Below are 21,519 nucleotides of genomic sequence, written 5' to 3' on the forward strand. Positions count from 1 at the left end.
AGAGAGATTTTAATTTTGATAAACATTAAACGTTGTTCACGTTTTTACCGTAGTAGTATAGTCCATGGAATTTAATAAGTAGCTGAAATCAAATTATACCTTTCGCTTTCGATTTGTAGTAATCATTTTAGTACATTCCGGGTCAGTAAATGATGTCATAGACATACACCACAAGGACTATTACTCATTTGATCACCAATCAAAACTGTATATCAAACTATAACCCATATCGAACACAAAACGTAGCAAACGTAGCGCGTAGCACAAACATGAGTCGGCCAGAGACGGCATCGGTATTAGCACGCCCCGCGACGCTTATGTTTCGGCGCTAAGCCATGCATCGGAGATCCGTCTTTACGAGCTCGTTAGTGCCGGTAATCACGTTGCAGGAGCCGGATTACGCTTGTGCATTATTAGTGTTTTTATTGATTCACTCGGCTTCCGTCGTAAACTGAGATTATTATTCGCATCTCGCCCCGCGCCGTCACCCCGTCAACGCTTCTGAGGGCTCATTTACATTGCACCACTTTCTGTCGCGAACAATGTAGGAAAATAACGTGTCCACTGTGTAATAAAACTAAATTCAATGAAGTCAGCTTTATATCAATTTAGTACACTTCGTTTAACTCATAACATATTTTCTAGAAAAGTCTACTCCTACTTTCGTTAGTATTATTGGAAGCATTTTAGCGAGGCTATTTTCACTCCGCCTACATGAGGGCAAGAGCAATGTAAACGAGCCCTGACTTGTTTTGTTACTTAATCGCGACGATAACAAAATTTAACGACGGCTAGGTGACTGGCGAAATTCCGCTTCGATGTTTAGTGCTCATTCTATTTTCATTAACCATTTACCCACTTAATGATCCAAATCCTAAGGGAGTGATTCAATGACTTGGTGCCCCATAAAATTGAGTCTTAGCGTGACCCGAACACTTCATTGAAAAAAGTTAGTTTAACGTTGAATTAGGGTCAACGTTTAATTACGTCTTACATTAATCGTTACAGACGTGTTTTAATCTAATTACAGTTGTAAATTAAATGGATCTAATGTCTTACAAAAGTAAAACAGATTCAGCTAGATTAATTATTATTATTGATACATGAATACTTGAATTAATTAATTAATTTTATGCTAGGTCAAAGAAAAATCACAGACAAGCTAAACCCAAATATCGGCCAGATTTAGCTCAGCTGAAGCTTGCAAGTTCCTCACAAAGATAATATAAGCCCTGTCAAGAGTCTATTATACGCTAGAAATGGCTAAGTTAATATCCCTTAGAACGAGCCACCGCAAGAACGTCATCTCATCGCAAATTTGTATCGACGGGACATATGCATGTTAATAAAGCCTATTGTGCCGCTCGTCTTCTCTCGGTTCACCTTTGATGAACGCTTTTATCTACATGCCCATCTAAATGGCCAAAGCTTATACAATCTTCTGGTGAAATTGCTACAAGTTATGATAGTTTAATAGTTTATAAAGTTGTAAATAGTGTTTAAGTTTATACAAAGGTTCGTTTGGTAATGTGTCACTATTTCTACCCTATTTTACTCGAATATAATAGGTACAGAAAATTTTCACATTGTGAACTATTTAGTTTAGTTGGCCAATGATGTTCTACTGATGTAGCTAGTAGATATTATTAGTAAACAAGGACATAATATCACAACAAAGTTTCTAAACATCAGGCTATATACTGATTGTTCCATTGAACCAATACAAATTTCATTAAATTTGAAGCCAAAATATTAGTAAGCCGTACAAGAGTTCGCCATTGATCCGTACTTCAACAAAGAAACAATTTCGTCAGGGTCTACTTCCTTCAGCTTCAGCCTTAATTTCTATATTATCGGTCACTAAGTAATTGAGAAATTATTAAAATTAATCAATTTTTTAAGTCTTTAAGACTTAAAATACTTTAAGTCCGAATGAAGAATTACACCGCCAATTGGATTCTTATTAACCCCTTTAGGATAAATTACTTATTTTATTCTTGTGATATTAAACAAGAATCGCCAATGAATGAAATCCATCGACAGATTAAGTGCTGAATAAAGTCCTTTATAAACTAAGAAATGTTTTATTCTATATTCACCTACGAGTCCAGTCACACAGAATTTATTTAATAGTGCCAAAAATCACATATCACAAACAAGATTAACCGGAACCTTTGGTAACAAATGAATGATGAACCAATGAAGCGGTTAATTTCGATAATTCATTTGATAGCTGAAAGTGTACTCTCATCATAATATCAGAGGGATTATACCCCAACACAATCCTCGTCTAGATTGTAACAGAATTATTATGCAGTAATGTATGATTTTCGCGCACTCTCCATATAATTAATTAATGATGTATCAAGAATACCACTGTTACGGAATATATTCTGATTATTGCATACATTCTGTAGATTAAATTCTGGGGGTAACAAGAAATAAATGTTGATACCAAATTAAATTTACAATAGCGGAATTTTACGTGGGGTTCGGATAAAACTTGATACATTAATGCATACAATCACTGAGTTAGCTATATCCTTTTTATTCCTGGATGATTTTAGGTACTCAAACAATAAAAACAAAAATAAAAACAATTTATTTCAATCGCAGTATTCAAAAGTTATTTCGACTTAAATCTTAACGAGCACCTGGCTCAATTAGTGTACAGTAAAATGACACAGACGCCGTAGCTAAAACATACTCTATACAAAGTACATATATTATTTTATCCATAATCTACGCTTTTTCATAAGAACTGCAAGATGAACATATCCTTTTTATATAACTCTTTTCATATGCTTCAAAACGAATAAATGTAGAATAACTAAAGAAATATTTCTTCAACCAGATTGTGTGAGGTTTCATTATTTATCTATTAATATTAAAATGAGAGAGATTAAGATTAAAATGAGATGACTCAGTCTCATCCAAATTGAAGTGCAGCAACAACACAAGCAAGTTTGGAAGCACAAAAATAACCCAATATGCGAGCAGGAAAAGGCATCAAAAAAAGGTAGATAGATCATCCACACCGGCGAGCTGGCGAGGTTTTCAGTTTAATTAAGGTGGGAGTTCAATAAACCTATAGCCGAAGTAGATCAGTGTGACGTACGTTCGGCCGACCGACCCCGCAGCGCTCCCGTGCCCCGCGGTCGAATCAACATTTGCCGACGGATCGAATTACCGCGGCACCGCGTGAACGTAACGTAATTGTTCCAACGTCGGTCCGATGGCGTGCCTTTTTATCCCTCGCCGGGGAAAAATGCAAAATCTGCCACTAATTCAATGTCCCCACATTTTAACGTTCACGACTAGGTATTCGTCTGCTGTCAACTCCCGAACCGAATTTTGTCGGGCGACAGCGATGAAATTATACTGCGGAAAAGTGTGGTGTAAGTATAACTTTATTGAGAGCGCGAATTTTGGTGTGTTGATTTATTTTTATCCTTTATGTAGTTACGCGACGTTACTGTTTTTGATAGTATAAAATTTCAAAGTGTTAAAGCCTGTCACGTACTAACATAATGTCATAATACGCTGTGCTATAAAAATTGTTCAATTTCATACAGCTAGTAAACAACATTATAATATGATGTTTGAGAAATACGTAAATAACTCATCACAGATCGCACATCAAGTGTCACATACATCAAACAAATACACGGCGTCCGTCCGTGCAAGTGTTCGCCACGAGCCATTGAACAGCATTCGACGCGGAAACAGATACAACAAATGTAGAGAAACACTCACATCGAGACGAAAACACTCCCACCAATTGCGGAATATGAAGAGATGCAAACGTATCGAATGAAAATCGATACGGCTTGCCGGTCGCTACCGATATTGTTTATTTTCTTCGTATTCCATAAAACGATGCACATCTATTTTGATTTTCATTCAATTATTAGTGTAATAAATTTTGTAACCTGCTAGCTTTAGCTTTCTATAAGTATGAATATTGTACACGTATTATTATTTTAACCACAATGCATTTAGGTATGTTTTCATTTCAAAATATCGTAATCAAACTGTGGTAAATATTTTCATTTCATAGTTTAATTACTTACATAAAACATTCGTAATAAATTATGCTTCTGAAATCAAAATAATTATCATCATAATAACACTAATACCTTTGGGGCAGGAAACTTATAACGTTCATATTGGCTCTATAAAAGAATCAAAGTAACATATTATACGCATTTCGAAATGAAAAACAAGTAGAAAATCACATGGGAGAGGAGTCCAAGCAATATTGCAGAATTCGATTTAAACTCCACCTCAATACAAAGTATGGCAAACAAAATGCATTGGAAGTTAAAAATTTTACTCGACTGTATTTCACCTTTATAATAACCACTCGAATAGATTGTTGCTTTAAAGTTTGAAATTAGGCTTTAATACGACTAAGACGACTAGCTAAACATAATTACAATATTATTTTGATTCTAATATAATTTACACGCACTAGCTATATTTAATACAATTTTATAGTGAATACGAAAATGATAAAAAGTATCTTTATACGCGGCATCAATCAATAATCATCTATACTTCTATACTAATATTATAAAGGGGAAAGGTTTGTAATTATGTATGTATGTATGGTTTTCACGCATAAACTACTGGACCGATTTTGATGAAATTTGGCACAGATAATCTTTAGACCCTGAGAAAGAAAATAGACTACCTTTTATTGCGAAATAAGTACCACGGGCGAAGCCGGGGCGGACCGCTAGTATTAGTCTATAAATAAAATATCTCGGCATAGTATAAATTTTTTTTAATCAACTTAAACACACGTTACACACACGAAAACGCAAACTTTACACAACCCTTTCCTACAACAATCATACAATACAATCCCACTTCATTATCAGCAAAAAAATACGGGCAAAATGCTCAAGTCTCAAGAATAGCATACCGGAACCGAGTCGGTTCCCTATTTGCTACATGAGCACGGCGTCATATAATCAAAAGTTGTACGGGGGAACACCGGTCGCTTCCTGTCGACACGGATGTAGCCAATTTACACAAACTGACTTAATTCTTCAATACCCAACCCCACTTAGGAGCTTTGAAGCGTAATTGACGCTTCACTGCATTATATTATGCTTCATTTTGCTGAGGCTTTGACGGAGCTTAACCGGAACATTGATATCGTCTTAGCCGATAAAGGCGTTAATTATAGACTCGATTCTGTCGGTAAATTAATGATAAACACATCCTGAGGTCGGCGTTGTCAAGTTTTTATCCTTCTTTTGTATTTTAATGTCAATTATATAAAATTTCTTGGACATTTCCTACGAATTTTAACTCATGTTAGGAATTTATAGTTATAATATATTATTGAAGTTCTACTTTATTACTTTCTTATATCTTATTAAATTTTTACAATAATTTAATACTCAAAATATGCGTCTACACTTATTCTAATTCAATCACCTAAGAACCGTACCAAATATAACCATAAACTACGTCTGAACAACAATAAAATGTCATACAGATCGATCTGTTTGACTTGACCTCTCTCGATTTCAGACTAATTACCGCTCCGGGCGATGCCCGCTGCGTTCTTCGTTAACTTCGCAATGATCAAACTACATTCAGCACGCGGTCAAAGTATCTACGGAAATCGATTCATTTGTTTGATATTAGTTTTAAGTAGATATTTGTTTGCACCAATGGGATTACGATTTAATGACTTCAGAGATTTTATGTTGAGCAATAAGCCCGTGTGCCTTGTACGCATGTTGATTTGCAATTTGTATCGATATCGATATTTATAAGTCTTGAGAATATTACCAGGAAAAACATTTTGTTACTTATATTATAAACATATAAACTTTATATTTATTGAAAGGAAACCGTTCTTCAGGATGTCACTAGTAGATACCTTAAAATAATTAAACGGTCTTTTTATACAAATAAATGATTCAATATCCATAAAGTTACGCTTCAAGTTAAATCATTGTACAGTAACACTTGCATACAAAACCCAGGTACAAAAATTAGCTAATTTCATATTTTATACAAAACCTGTACAGTTAATTCCATAACCAGCAAAAACTTGTTGAATGTTTCGGACAGTGCACTAGCCGGTGCCCGCGTCAAAGGGCGAAAAGAAAGAGCATTTATTTCTCAATCTTTCGCCAGACGGGCGCATCTCATCTGTACACAGCTCGGGGGAATGAATGTTCCATCTAATTAACCTTATCATAAAGCGCCGCTATTGCCTTGTTGCCTCCACTGAAGAAATCGGAAACATGTAGCCTCCGTGAATAGCTTTCTGGTCCATTTTTTAAACTTTACGTTATAATGAATTAATCTTATAACTTTTCTTGTTAACTGATATTTGAAAACAAAAGCATATAAGTAATTAACTTTCTACTTATTATATTATCAGTAGAAAATGACGGTGACCTAAATAGCTCCACACACCGATATGTGTATCATGTAAGTTGTATCAAAGTGCAATACACTTAGTAAGATTAAGTCGGCAGCTTTACACCTCGCCACGTGAGTGCACCGGACTTTACACACCCGACCTCACTAAATCTACACTCCCATACACACGTGGCGATGGACGAATAAAACCCGATTTATGAACCATCGCTCTGTAGATTAGACAAATTGAACAATCGTAGGCTTCGTGCTACGCGGCTACGGCGTAGGTGGTGCTACGACGGTGTTGATGTAACGATGAGTGTTTGTAATAAAAATTACGGGCGTCATTATTTGCAAAAAAATTATTACACATATTATGTATTAACAAACATATTCAAACCCTTCGATTAAACCGTTTAAAGGTTTTTTTTTATGTAGGTAACTTATTTCCACACATAGATTTTGTTTAACAATTCTGCTCCATAATATTTTGACCAATTTGATTATTTTAAAGCAGGATATCAAGCAAAAGTTTAAACAATCTAAAGATACTAAAAGTAAGTCTGCAATCGAATGCACTGAGAGCTTAAGGGTGAACTTCGATCTGATATAAAATTGATCGTCTGAAAGTTTCTATCAGCAGTGGATTAATACTAAATGAGTTATGAATCTAGTATAGTTTTGCAAAGTAGTTAAGAAAATATCTAAATCATAGGCGAATGAAAATCTTAAAACAGATAAGTAATTTCTATATCATAAACTAGGTATATAATAAAAGTAAGGGTACTTAACACTTAATTTGCCTTCTCAAATGCAAGCTCATATAAAATGTTACGCAAAGCATTATAACATCGTACACATAATGCCGCAGCCGTGGAGTGCACCAATATTTTCCAATAACAAACCCTCGAAACCGTATCTAACAGCTTATAACTTTGCGTAACTCCCATTGAGCGATCTCAAACGAAAAGATGGCAGAGCACACAACGTATTGTAGCTTCGTTATGATTGCACGAATTCCGAGGAAATAATAAAAGTATCAGTGGCACCCGACTGCACTCTGAGTATCGGTATATAGCCGGCGACAGCGAACAATCGGCAACTTTGCGAACAATCGCCAACTCGCACCCCCACTCCTTACTAGACACTAACTTATTACAAACTCACTTCAACATTCAATTTATAAGAAGCTTAAGAAGTAATATCGCGTTAGTTATTGAACTATGATTGACCTTCGATACGATCTGCCAACTCTTAATGCGATTTTGGTGTTATTATTTTTACACAATAGACAGACATCATCGTTCGTAACAATACGATTTAGCATTTATTTGGTTCAATACTTTATTGAAACAAATTCTTGCGATTTTATACTAAAAAAAGTACATTATATAAATAAAATTATAAAAATTAAAAATGGTTTTAAGAAAAATTAAAAAGATATCGTGCAAAAGCGCTAAACATCGCCAAACAGACCTCATCATAAAAGAAATCTCTATCCAGGAACGCTTGTTTCAAATAAAAATAGATAATTCATGTCCGTGCTACATTTACGAGTGCAGTAAACACGTGGCCGAGTGGATTAGGTGGACGTGACCAGCGGGGCGCGATGTGACGCCAAATTACATTTCATGGTGCAACATGCCAATAAAAAATAGCTCTTGCTGTAATTTTCAAAGTGCTTGGAGCACATGACTGCGGTTGATATTGTGTATAAAATAGTTATATAGTATAATAGTACAATTTTTTTCTTAAACTCTAACTCAAACATTTATTCATTCAATTAGACCCCTTCTAGAAGAATTTTTGAATCGCATAACATCATTTTAACATTTACCACCGATTCGGAAAGCAGTATCTATGAAAGCAGAAGAACCGGCACGAAACTCCATGGTTGCTCTTTTTAAATGTGTCTGAACCGTTTTTAAATTGTTTATTATTATTATTAAATTGTTTATTATTACATTCTATCTGTTAGTTCGTTGTTCTGTTTGTAAATCATCATATATGTATTGTTGACATAACCAAGTTGAAATACACCTATTTCAGACGCAATTCAATCGAACACACATTGCAGGAAAACCGTTGCGTATATTATAAAAAGCCTTCTATTCCACGAAAAACTGTTTCGCAAAACAATACAGCCGTTCGATTAACCGTCGAAAAATGTGGAAACGAAACTGCATTATATAGTACAGTGACAGCAAATTGAATGAGGCGGGCGCGGCGTACTGTTTACGTGCCTCATCAATCACCCGTATGGATTTCATTTTAATGCGACGTCATCGCATAGCGGCCGCCGCGTCATGGCGCTGCCATCCATCTATTGTTTCAAAACCTCACAACCCGGGTTTCGGCACATAATTAGGTAGCACTATGACATGCTCTGTGCGAGACTTGTCTAGTTGGAACGGGTATAACGAACCCATTATAAGAATGTGTCTTAAAAATAGGACAAAATGCTGTATAAATGCTGTGTAAATATTTTTTCCGTATTACTTATAATAACATTTTCCAATGCACTATTGACATTACAAATAAAAAATAAACCTCCCAAAAATACTCTTTATCGAAACACATTAATTACATTTTACAAAGCGAACATTGAACTCCAATTATTCGCACTACCAAAACTGAAATTCAAACCACAAAGGTGTATGACGAAATTATTTAAAAGTGAAACACATGTATACACGGAAGCTACTAAAAAAGCGGTCATTAAAATCGGGGAAACACACTCGTTTGTGGACGGAAAATTGAAAATTCATTCAACGGTTGTTAACATGGACCGTTTTGAGGAGCGGTAAGGAACGGCCAGTAACAGATACGTCAAATTAATTCTCCATTTGTTACGGAACACCTAGGGGGGGGGGAGGGGCAGTAATCCATGCTCCCGTGCTCCATTGTCGAGCCCGGTCCAGGCTTAAGAGCCCGCTTCGGCACGGGAAGCTACACATATTTTACAAATTAATAACCAATCAAAGGGACGGAGTTTTCGAATGAATTCGCGTCTGTTTCGAGCACTTCCATCATTGGAAAACATAATGATCCCACGAAAAATATGAAAAATAAAAATAATATCATATTTAGTGTGTTTAATGCCACAGATCTGACAAATTAGCACGTAAATTATTCGCCTAAATGTGTTCATTTATTCCAAAACATTGACGAAAATACCAATAAATAAACTTACAAATATTGTGCAACACGTAAACAAATCGGGATCATGCCTTGTACAATTGCGCTGGGATTACGCGATTGATACATTATAACCCGGCACGCCCGGCAAATACCCAAAATTATGCGATATTTACCAGTTTTACAATTATTCATGAATCCGTCACTATGTGTACTGTGCAGTGGCATTTATATATTTGAACAAGGAATCAAATTCAGTGTATACGGGGCAGAGGCGCACTCCGTTTGATTGGGCATTGTTTCATGAAAGCCGGCGCTAATACGGTGTGCAGTGTATGCGATGCGAATCCAATTTTCGGCAGCGAGCCGTGAGTTCTGCGTATCCAGTGCTATCTATTAGTATGCAGGGTCCGCTTCGCCGTGCGTGCGTGCCCGCTGCGAACGTGATGCTATGTGGGAGCAAACAAAAACACGACAACTGAAATAAGCCCGCCTGATGCTGCATCACCTTCGCTCCGCTGTTATTATTTTTGCGCGATGAAATGCCAACCCTGTTTGTTTTACTTTGAGATGTCCCTGTTGACTCTGTTCGTAATCCCAGTATGGAATAGGCTACTCCGAGTTGGAAAAAGCAAAGAGAAATCGTATGAAAGCGAACAGATGAAAAATTTAATCTGAAGCTAGCTAGGGAGGGTAATTGAAATGTCTTCGAATTCATGGGACAGTCGAGTAGATAATAGAGATTAATAAATGTGCCGAAGTCGATGTTGAACAGATTGAAAGTAATCGTAAACGATTTTTTTCAACTTGAGCGAATGCGGGTATATATTACGACTCAGAAATTTTCTGAGTTATTACAGATGCTATTTCATCGTTTTAAGTTTAAAAGCATCTATAACCAGTATCAATTTAATGCATTGGAAAAAACTGCATCCTCTTAATATGTGCTAATAGAAAACCTCAGTTAGCCATGAAGAAAAATATAGATACAATTATTCATTACAATTTTTAAGGTATGCATTACGAAATATAAATAAATTATCGTTACCTGTTTACAAAACATTAACAAGACAAGAATATTGTCACCTGTTATAAACTTAATAAACGGCAGGTAGGTATCATACAAGTTTTATAGCCCTCCATCAAACTAATATTAAGGAGCATAGCTATACATTCGTCATTGCGGTTTTATTCGAGTTGTCAGAAGCCGTAGGACTCCGTAGCGATATTAATCAGACATGCAATGCGGGCGCACACACGCTCAACTTTCAAGATTAGAATTTGAGCTCGTAACAATAATTGAGTCAGCAACTTTACTGTGCAAGTTATTGGACAAGATGAATTTGTTGCCGTGCTCCCAAATATTCCGATTTCATCCAGGAGATGTAGCTTCGTACAATTTCGTGCAGACTAATATATCGGATGTATTCTCATATCGAACACGAAACTCACAAATCAAATTGCACCTAACCAAGATACATGTATAACATGTACATGTTCTACAATCTATCTATATATATAAAACTCAAAGGTGACTGATATAGTGATCTATCAACGTACAGCCCAAACCACTGGACGTATCGGGCTGAAATTTGGCATGCAGGTAGATGTTAGGACGTAGGCATCTGCTAAGAAAGGATTTCCCGTAATTCTTGCGGGAACAGGGAAAAACGGGGATGCACGTACAAAGTCGCGGGCGGAAGCTAGTCATATCATATGCACACAACATTTAAAAAGTACACTAGGGACGTAACTTATAAGATAACGTGAATAATTCCATGACATAGAAATAGTGACACTGTTTAGAACTAAAAGGTTATTAATGCTATTCCCATCGGACACGAAGAACTGACATGCGGTTCAGAGCCGACAAGACAGAACTTTTATACGATGGGTAATATAGTAATTTTCCTTTTTCTTTTCCATCTTCAGTTTTGGGTATTAAATGCTCAAGTAATCATGTGAAAGACATTTTATATATATTGTAAAAGTTGTTGAAATGATGTTTGCATTAAATAATTATATATGCAACATTGTTGGTAAGCGCATAACTCGAGAACGGCTGAACAGATTTCGATAATTCTTTTTTTATTATATTCCTTGAAGTACGAGGATGGTTTTTATGTAGAGAAAACGTAAACATGTACCACGGGCGAAGCCGGGGCGGACCGCTAGTTTAAAATAATAATTAACTACTGATCATATAATAGACACGCTAAATGTGACAAAGAGGAACTAATGCCTGTTTTCATCAAATTATGAACATGAATTGTCAGTTTTTTTTTTTCTTTCATTCAACTTGCTATGGAGAAATTTTATAATATGACTTTTCTATTTGGCAAAGTAAGGAGGTTTGAAAGTGATACAAGCTACTGTTTGCTGCGGTGAATGATTTCTTTGCCATTTGAATTCTCTTTACCAAACGGGCGAAGCCTCGGGTCAGATCTTATATTCGTGTATAGATTTTTGTGACATATGCTACCTCATCGTTCAACTGAGAAACAATCCGTAACGTGTATTTGGTAACAAAAAGAAGTCAGCAAGTCAACTGCGTACACGTAGAAATCAGGCAACAGATTGCCACCAGCTCATTTCTTGCGACATTCCGTTACAAGGCACAGACGAAATGGAGCGAACGGGATTCACTTAAAATAGGTCAAAAGTATTTGTCGAACATGAGCACAAGGAGCTCGTAGTGGGCGGAATTGGCGTCTGCTTGACGCAACAGGCGCCCCGCCCAGCGAGCAACAGGCGACGCCCGTACTTGTTGAATCGACTGACCTACTAACGTCGCGATAAGACGCCCGACACACCAAATTATCGGTCTATACAAATCGCCAAATGGAACGGATACGGCGCGATCTCGGACAAATTACATTGAGCGCCGGCCGTGAGTCGCCCGAGCGGCGGACAACTGCGACGGTACCGTCTGCATGATATTTCACGTGAAAGGGATTCTTCCTATCGATGTTCCACATTCTTAGTTATCGCCAAGGTGTATGTAAAAGGATATTGAAGGGGGAACGTTAGTATTACGTTACATGTCATTTTACATGGCGAACTTCTGCTACATCTTGTTATTATTATTAAGAAACACCAACACTGAAAACAATAATCAGCATTATTAGACCTCATCAGCCCTACCCTAGCAAACAGAATGTTAATAAATTACCTTGCCAAAAACTGTATATCGTTACATATTTCACAGAATCATGGAAGCTATGATACTATTAGACATACTGTTTGAAAACTTTGCCAAACCCGTAAAAGTTTTTATTTATTTATTTATTTATTTAATCATTTATTGTACCATACCATATAATATTACAATGTACAGTAAAATATATATATCTGTTTGGATGCGAAGTACAAAAGGTGACCTAATCGCTTAAAAGCGATTTCTTCCAGGCTTTTTAAGTAGTCTTAATGACATAATAAATAATAACCAAATTTTTTCGCACCTAAAAATTAACAAAATATAACCTATTCATTATACATATTCCTATGAAAACCCTCACTCCAAAGCCACGACTAATTATTTCAGAATTCACACTTTATAAAATGCTCGCACATAGTTTCATAATAAGCTCTCATGTATGGCAAAGTTCATTTCAATGAAACGGTATTCATACAGCGACTAAGAGGTACCGGAGCTCCTTTGCACACTAAGTACGGCTTCGTCGCTAATGTTGTATTTGCTACGTTCATAATGACAGAGCAAGCTGGTAGTAGGTATTAATTTGTTGACGCCAACCTCACTATAATTGGCGTGTATGTTATGTGATCATGTTACTATATATTGCTATGATTCCTTTTGATTTTGATGTAAATAGGGAAAATGTGCATATGAGAGCATTATACGCAATTAACCAAACTTTAAAGGTTAAGGATTCAACTCAATTTTCTGTCACTATTGTGATCTTCTTAATTATATTGTCTTGTGATAAGATAAATATTGATTTCAATAATCAACACTGTCGGCATTATGTAAGCAAAGGGCCAGATGGGCCCTCTGATCTTAAGTTACATCTATCTTTCCAACAAAATTCCAATCTCCTCTATCCACATTACATTTTCACAATAACATTATTTATAATAATTTAAACAAAAGCACTAAAGCGACACACTTACCAACTAACGCCAATATAACTGTAAGAAGCGGCGCCGCCGGGAACGACACGGTGACGTTAAACTCCAGCATTTGTAGAAGGTCCACTGTAACAGAGTATTTTATTTATTTTATGTAATGGTTATGTTTTTGTGGTTGAGTTCATTTAATAATCAATATTAAAAATAATTTTTTTCAAGGGCATATAATAAAGAATACGCCTTTGAATATACTTAATATTAAGGATATTTTTTTTAAAACAGCCAAACGAGCATTTTTTATCAAGTATACATATTGACTGTATCGATTACAATACATTTTATTAAACATCAAGTCTTAAAAATATATTAAATTATTGACCTAAAAACATACAGTTATTGTTTGCACAACAACATGCTAAAATAGTAAAACTCAAAATTTAGCGTTCCACCAATATCCTCCATCCACACATTACACAACATATTTTATTATACAGCACTCAATAAAGCGTAACGGTCATTTCATCATAGCGACCTTCAATAACTCAAGTATATTATCACCAGCCACAGTTAAGTGCGCCATAGTGCATAAAGCCTGGCCCCGCGAGAGTTGCGCCTGCGATGCCGCGACTCTAACGCGATCACACGACACCTATATGAATTTTTCATGCGGCTAGTAATGGTGCAGCCCGACACCGGATCATTCTTTACTACTCGACAACAGAAGCTTTAAAATATACGGTTTATCTCGTCTGTTATGCTTTACATTTCCGAACGTCTGCGTTCGCTATTTAATATTTGAGTTTATTGTTTCGAATGTGAAATTACGTTTCGCGGGTGTGTTATAAATATCTGTTAATAAAACGATATTTTGTTTCACTTTTTGCAACTTAATTTGGTTTATTAACAGTTTATCGTGCTAGAACTTTAGAACACATTGTTCTAAACATCTTTTGAACTGAATGACTTTAAGTTCATATTTTAAAGGGCTTTACTAGGTCCTTTTTAACACTGCACTTTTTAACACACACTGAATATGATACTACTTTTTTAAGTTCAAAATATCATGAAAAGGTTTACCTACATTTCTTACACGTAAATGAAGAAATAATTTCTTCATAAATTTTATCATGACGTAAAAAATTCTATTAATACGACAACACGTACGTACACTATCATTCAGAGATATTTAAACAACATCCCCTTCACACCTTTTTTTAAAACGTGTCACCTGCAATTGGATTTTCATCGGGGGCAGACATCCGCCCGAGTTTTTCCAAGTCGTAATAAGATAAGGGTTTTATCGTGTTTTCGTTAACATAGTTCGCGTGTGCCTGTAGTTCGTAGGAGCTTTGCGGCCGCTTGTTTGCTTACTTCGGGATTATCCCGGTACAGATTTCGCAGCGAATAGACCTTCGCTTCCAAATCTCTTGATGTCGCCTAACTGAATAAAAGGGACACGTTGCATTTTAAATAATGCCTCTAACGTAACGCGGTTATAGTAATTCTTTGGGGGTTGAATTCGATAGGAAATGCGCTAATTTGAATGCGAAAGTTAAACACACTGAAGTGAGAGATTGGTAATAAACTCAAGGGATTGACGACGATATCATAGATCGCTATGATTTAACTATTTGTGTAAAATATACTTTGACGTTAAGTAATACAAAAATCATATCTTGAAAACGTTCTACACACCCTTCCAATTCCACCATCAAGAATGCTCAATCCACACGGCGCCAATACAACATTTTTACGTTTACAAAATTAATGAAATTGTGAATTGCACCCATCGCTCATCGTACATCACACGGAATTAATTCCGCCGTCTCTGCCGTGCGCTCGCACTTCTACGATTTACCGCTCTCCGCGCCCGTATTCCCAAGGTATTGATGTTTGGTGGCGTTATTGAAAAATTCATCAGTACATCTTTGATAGATGCCGTACAAATTTACGTGGCATTTTGTCGGACATCTTTTTATATAAATGTTGGACGAACATAGCAGAAACAAGCATAATCTTTTTAAAATTGATAAAATTTGTTATTCGATATTTTCGTTCATCATTTAAAATTTATGAGTGGTTCTCATTCCATTCACAGGGTTTTTTTTATTAATTTCAGTAGTTCAGAGTGCAGACAGTACATTTATGTAGGTTTTTTTTAGGTATTTATACCTTTGTATAGATATGTATTCGGTTCGAGATATTCATTCACTCTATAGCTAATTTTCCATTAAAAACACACAAGGACATCATAATTAGAAGATCATCAAATGCAATGGGCACTACAAAAATATTGCCCCATAAGGACCTGATTAATTCCCACGTGCCTAAGCTGCAGAGAGTAGGGTTAATCTCCCTTGCCGCTTCCTCTCTGATACTTGATGCTAGAAACAATGAAGCCGGCAAATTAGCATGGAAAACGCGAAACGATTGTTAGAGATGAGTGGCCTGCGATATAACACCATAGCACTAAATTGGACACACTAACTGATGAAAAAGTGGCAAAAATTACTGTGTTTTGGGTACATAATGCTTATCTTGGAGTAGAAGATTATTTTAAGTAGAATTTTTACTGAAATATTATTATTATAATTTTTGATGGATATGTTCTTAGGATATGTTGTTATTTTTTAATGCAAATCACAATTAGAATACATCTTTATTTGGATGGCTAATAAGTAGATATTTATATAGCGTTCATCAAAAAAAAAATATGTTAAATAACCTTACAAAGATTACAAATATTTTTCATAGAGTACCTCGCAAAGCACACACCAGTGTATGTTGACTTCATGAATGATAAAACAAGCCAAAAGCTAACAAGCATCTCTTTAATTTCATAACATAAACGTGTACTAACATCAAAATTCCCGACTCTATTTGGTGATTTAAAAGCAATAAGTACACGAAGAAAATATAAATAAAATTATTTGCGAACGTTATCGCAAGTTCGTTTGAAAATCAAAAATAAGAGGCGTGGAGTTTTATTGACGTCGGCACGTCATTATTATCGACTTACATTCCTTTTCCACTTGATACTCTCTAAGCCGTAATACCTTTCGCTACATAAATTAGGAAAATTTCATATTTGAGCATCGAATAATAAAGCAAATTATGAAGTAAATCGCCTTATAGCAGCAAAAATCTGCAAATTAGCTACTTAAAGGCTTGGAGTACCTACGCTCAAGTTGTTGTTATTCCAGAGTATTTTCTTCTCTCATTTTAACAAGGTTGTTATTATAAACGCTGTTATATTTTTTATGAATATTTTCTATTATGTTCTTATAATAATGATATATACTTGCTCATATTCTGATGTTATTTTTCTTCAACATGAGTTACAATATTGAATGTATAAAATACACCTAATGGTTGAAATATAATGACAAGATTTTTGTGTTGAAACTGATCCATTAATTAAGTAATTTACCAGTTCTTCTGAACAAGGTTTTTATCATCGATAATTTTTTAGTACTATTAATTTTATACCTTAGTACTATTTTTTATATATTTTATACAACAAAACAACATTTATCAATTTATTAAAAAACGCACACATGGAAGCTTAATCTGCTCCACTTTCAATATTATTGTGAAAAAACCTACAACTCTCCAATTTACAAATTAAAAAAGCTTTGTCTCTCAGTTAGAAAGGCATTCGACTAATAAAATTTATTTTTAAAGTCAATACATTTTTCCATATCGTTCAATTAAAAAATAATCCGCTCGTATTTCCAATGCAATAATCTCCAAGCTTCCTCGCTGTATAGTTATTACAAATCAACAAATCGGTTTGAACCAACAAATTTGCTAGTACATAAGCTATGTATATTATTATATTCAATACACGTTAGTGCAAACGTTTATTTCCAATAGAGCTATATTTGCCAGGTCTTGCACGGCTTCTGCCTCGCCTGCTCCCGCGAGCAAATTGCTTTTGCTCCTTTAACATTTGCCTGAAACTTGTTACGGGAACTTACATATCTCGGCTCGAAGTAATACCTTCATTATATACCTAATTAACTCGTATGTAATGAGCATGCGAATGTCGTAGGTAATGACGCCGATTCATACACGAGTGTGAGACAGATTTTATGGAATATTTTGAAAACATATACAAATATGAACTGTTCAAGTGTTGTGTCATTTCTTGAGAAGAGCATAAGTACCTACTTACGTTTTCGCGTGCTTGTTTTTTAGATAAATTTATTTCGGCTTTTTAACAAGTCTCGTCAAAATCACATTTATACCGATATACCTCCACAATAACTCCTTTATGTATAAAATTTGGTTACGCCTAGTTGTTTAAATATTTCATAAGTTCATCAATTAAATATAGCTTAAAATTATAAATCTTAAAAATATGTTTCGCAGTAGGTATAGCTTGCAATAAAAATACGACTTAATTCCTAACATTTTGATTGTGAAAACACCCGTATTCACAGTCCGAGAGCCGTCAACAAACGTAACGAAAACACAAAATTAGAAGCACGAATATTAACCCACATGTTCCAAGAGCAGTTTGTCAACACGGAGTGGTTAATTAACCAAAAGTCGGCCGCGGACCGCAGATTTGTGTAAACTTAATGCGATACACGCCACGCGACCGACCTCTCTTGTTATGTTACGTATTAACAAAACGATTTAAATATCACTCTTTCCAATTGTTTAATTATAAAATTTGCTGACAAGTGAAGACAACTGTAACAAATTGTAACTAGTAAGTTCTCCATAACATTAGGCGCGTCCACACAGAGCGAAAAGCTTCTCGAAGCAAATGCTGCGCCAGGCTGCTGGACCACCCATTGCTACAATTAAAACTATTATTTAACTTTATGTTAAGTTTATATTTCCAAATTGAATACATAACTTAGTTTTCTTTTTTACTACACGTATCTTATAAAATCGAACCGTTATCACCTACGCAACAAATCCATACAAACAAGAAGAATGAAGCTAATCGAAAGTGGTATGTGCAAAATATTTTAAATCAACGACAATGTCACACATAATCACACACGAAAGCAGCTAATAAATCTCTATTGTCATGTCCACAGAGTACAGACACAAGAACACAATGTAAAACCCTCAATGGGTGAACTTGATATGTTTTTACTGAGTCATTAACGGTAAACAAAGTATCTCTAAAGGAGCTTGTTTTCTTTCTATCCATTAGTGCCATGAAGCCTTAAGAAAAGGTTTAACATCGGAATTATAAACAACCATGTTTATTTGAATTTAACAAACGATGTTTTCAGAGGCCTTTCTTCGTTATTTCACGTTTTATACAGAAGCTAATAACAATATTTAATTATGCAAACCTTCAAATTCTTTTACGTTATGCGAAATGCTATATGGGCTTTTTAACAATTACCTACAGGAGATGTTCTTTAATATTTATAAGCCATTAAGAACAGAGTTCAGAAAATGAACCTTAAAATATTTGAATAGTCATCTTCTATTCGAGATGAGACAAATACTAGAGCTACTGAGAACTTATTTGTAAGGCTGGCAAAGCACCTGTAACACTTTTAGTGTTACAATTGTTTATGGGCGGTGGTAACCAACATCGGGTGGCCCACCTACCCTTGTGCTTGTTCTGACATAAAAAAATACCCAAAATCGAACATTTTCATTCATTTCCATGATATAATCTCCAGTTAATAAATACATTCGTAGAACACAATGCTGACCAAACCCAAAACATCACACCAAATATTGAATAAACACCCACAGCCATAAAATAAAACGCAAAATTAAAAGAGAGTTCGCAGTATTTCACACTGCACGCTCCTTTTGTTGGTGCACACCCAATTAAGCCGTAACGTTGAAATCAGAAACCTAATTAATAATATCACATACATCAGTTCTCGATACAAAGCCATGTTGTTGGGCGAAAAATATTTTATAGATTATTTTCAGCGCGTGTGAATGTGACATTAAATTTCCAGCTACTTTTCGTAGTATCTGTTACGCTATTATTATAATAGGTAGAATTGCTGAAATAAAAGCTTATCTTTCGGATAAATTTAATAATAGATAGTTACATACCTATATAAAAAAATATCTCTATATTATAAGCAGTAATGCAAAATTTAACACTTAAGTACCTAGTAGATAAAAAATTACAAAAGAAATGACAGAAAAAAATTAAGAAATAGAACACAATTTTAATGCACGGGTGATACAGTTGAAAAATAACTTTCATGAATTATTCCGTATATAAAAAAAAACGAACAGAATTATGAAAATTAAATAGTAAATAATAGTCACACACAGATTTGTGTTCTTTCAAATATTTTTAAATAAACTTCACGTGCATATGAGCTTACATCACTGTTAATAAAGGTTGAATAGATTACCCAAATAGTATTTATTCATCAGTAACACGAATGGACAGTTGCATTGTATTCAATCTTATTACAATCAATGTCAAACACAATTACTTGTTTTATGTCGGTGCAAGTGGACATTTTAATTAATTATACATGGAAAATGTAATAAACCAATGCTAATGTTTATATAATGATATATGAACATGATATCTACATGTTTATTTTTGTGTCATTTCAAATATACCTTCAATCAAAAGACCCTCACTTTACACGTAGGTTTTAATGCCATATGAAGGAAATGGAAAATTTCCTAACATTTATTACATATACAATTTGTTATAAAATCTATCTAAGTACCGTATGTAACATTCCGACCCAAATCGCTGTTGATACCTATTTGTACAAATTTCTCTTTATACGCCCAAGTATTTATTTAAACCACACAAAGGTTTTGTTATTGAAAGACACACTTGTTTGTGTATAAAACGTAGGAAAGGTACTGTAAAAGTAAAATCAAAGGGATGCTAAACGTGTAAGAATCACAATGGTCGGACAAGTACAGATTACCTATATAATACCTATATCATGTAGGGTTGTATGCGGCTCGTTTCCTTTGCCGGATTGTATGCGATCGCGCACAATAGGTAATCGGCTAACGTCCGTGAGTTCGAACAGGTGACAGCCCTGAGGTCGCCTTACGTTTGTGGAAACGTTTTTGCACGACCACCTTTTGTATTGTTCTACGTTTACGTTTGTTCAATGTGTAACGCACGAATAACGATTTTATTGTAATCATTTCTAAAGCAAACCTTTTTCCGACACACTAAATATCCAATTTTAATTTTAAGGCCACATGAAGGAAATGGAAAATTTCCTAACAACGAAATAAGTATTAATTTTGAGATGTTTATTGTGTAGGTATCAAATGTTTCACCTACGTTATAAAATTTCAGAATCATTTTGAACTTTTACAAATTCTATCCTACCGCCTTAATACTGGACATTTTAAGCTACCATACGTTGCACTTAATTAACTTCAACATCCAAACAAAAAAAGGCTATAAATCGCATACAACAAATCAACCATATCCCTACTACATCTCGCTAAGCTTATTATTGACATCCGCGCCGCGTTGCCGTTTCCCGGCTGACTGCGTGCGCGTCACTCGCGATCTCATTACGCGAATACACCTGGACGGATGCTCATTAGCACCATTGGTGCTTGATAAATGCAATTTGCTTTGCTATATCATTGTAAGCAATGCTGGTGAAATAATGAGCACTGTTTTCGTTTGCTATAATGTCAAACTCAAACATTTATTCATTCAATTAGACTTCTTATGGCACTTTTGAATGGTCACATCATATTTTTACCAATTACCACCGAATTATAAATGATGTTATAGGGATTGTGTGTGCATGACACTTGAAAAATGTCCTTATGTAGTCAGAATGAAGAATTGGAATGAGCCTTATTAATGCGTGATAGGTAAGTTGTATTTGTGTGGTATAAACGTTTGTACTATGGTGAAGGTGTGTAAATTTTCGTAGAAACTTTTAATAA

At 35.1% G+C, this 21,519-nt stretch overlaps 1 protein-coding gene across 4 annotated transcripts in view; it reads right to left on the bottom strand.

Annotated features, from left to right (window-relative positions):
• The window catches only part of LOC149901739 (membralin), an 84,944-nt gene that overhangs the window by 45,188 nt on the left and 18,237 nt on the right, over positions 1-21,519 (bottom strand). For all 4 annotated transcript variants that reach the window (XM_090110702.1, XM_090110703.1, XM_090110704.1 and 1 more), the window contains exon 8: positions 13,663-13,746. In XM_090110702.1, coding sequence (XP_089966828.1) covers positions 13,663-13,746 — 84 coding nt within the window. The remainder of the gene's footprint in view (positions 1-13,662; positions 13,747-21,519) is intronic.

This window comes from Colias eurytheme, chromosome 16 (assembly GCF_061535395.1).
Source record: "Colias eurytheme isolate Ceu_HAF_F1 chromosome 16, ilColEury1 Martin Lab GWU primary, whole genome shotgun sequence".
Taxonomy (NCBI): Eukaryota; Metazoa; Arthropoda; class Insecta; order Lepidoptera; family Pieridae; genus Colias; species Colias eurytheme.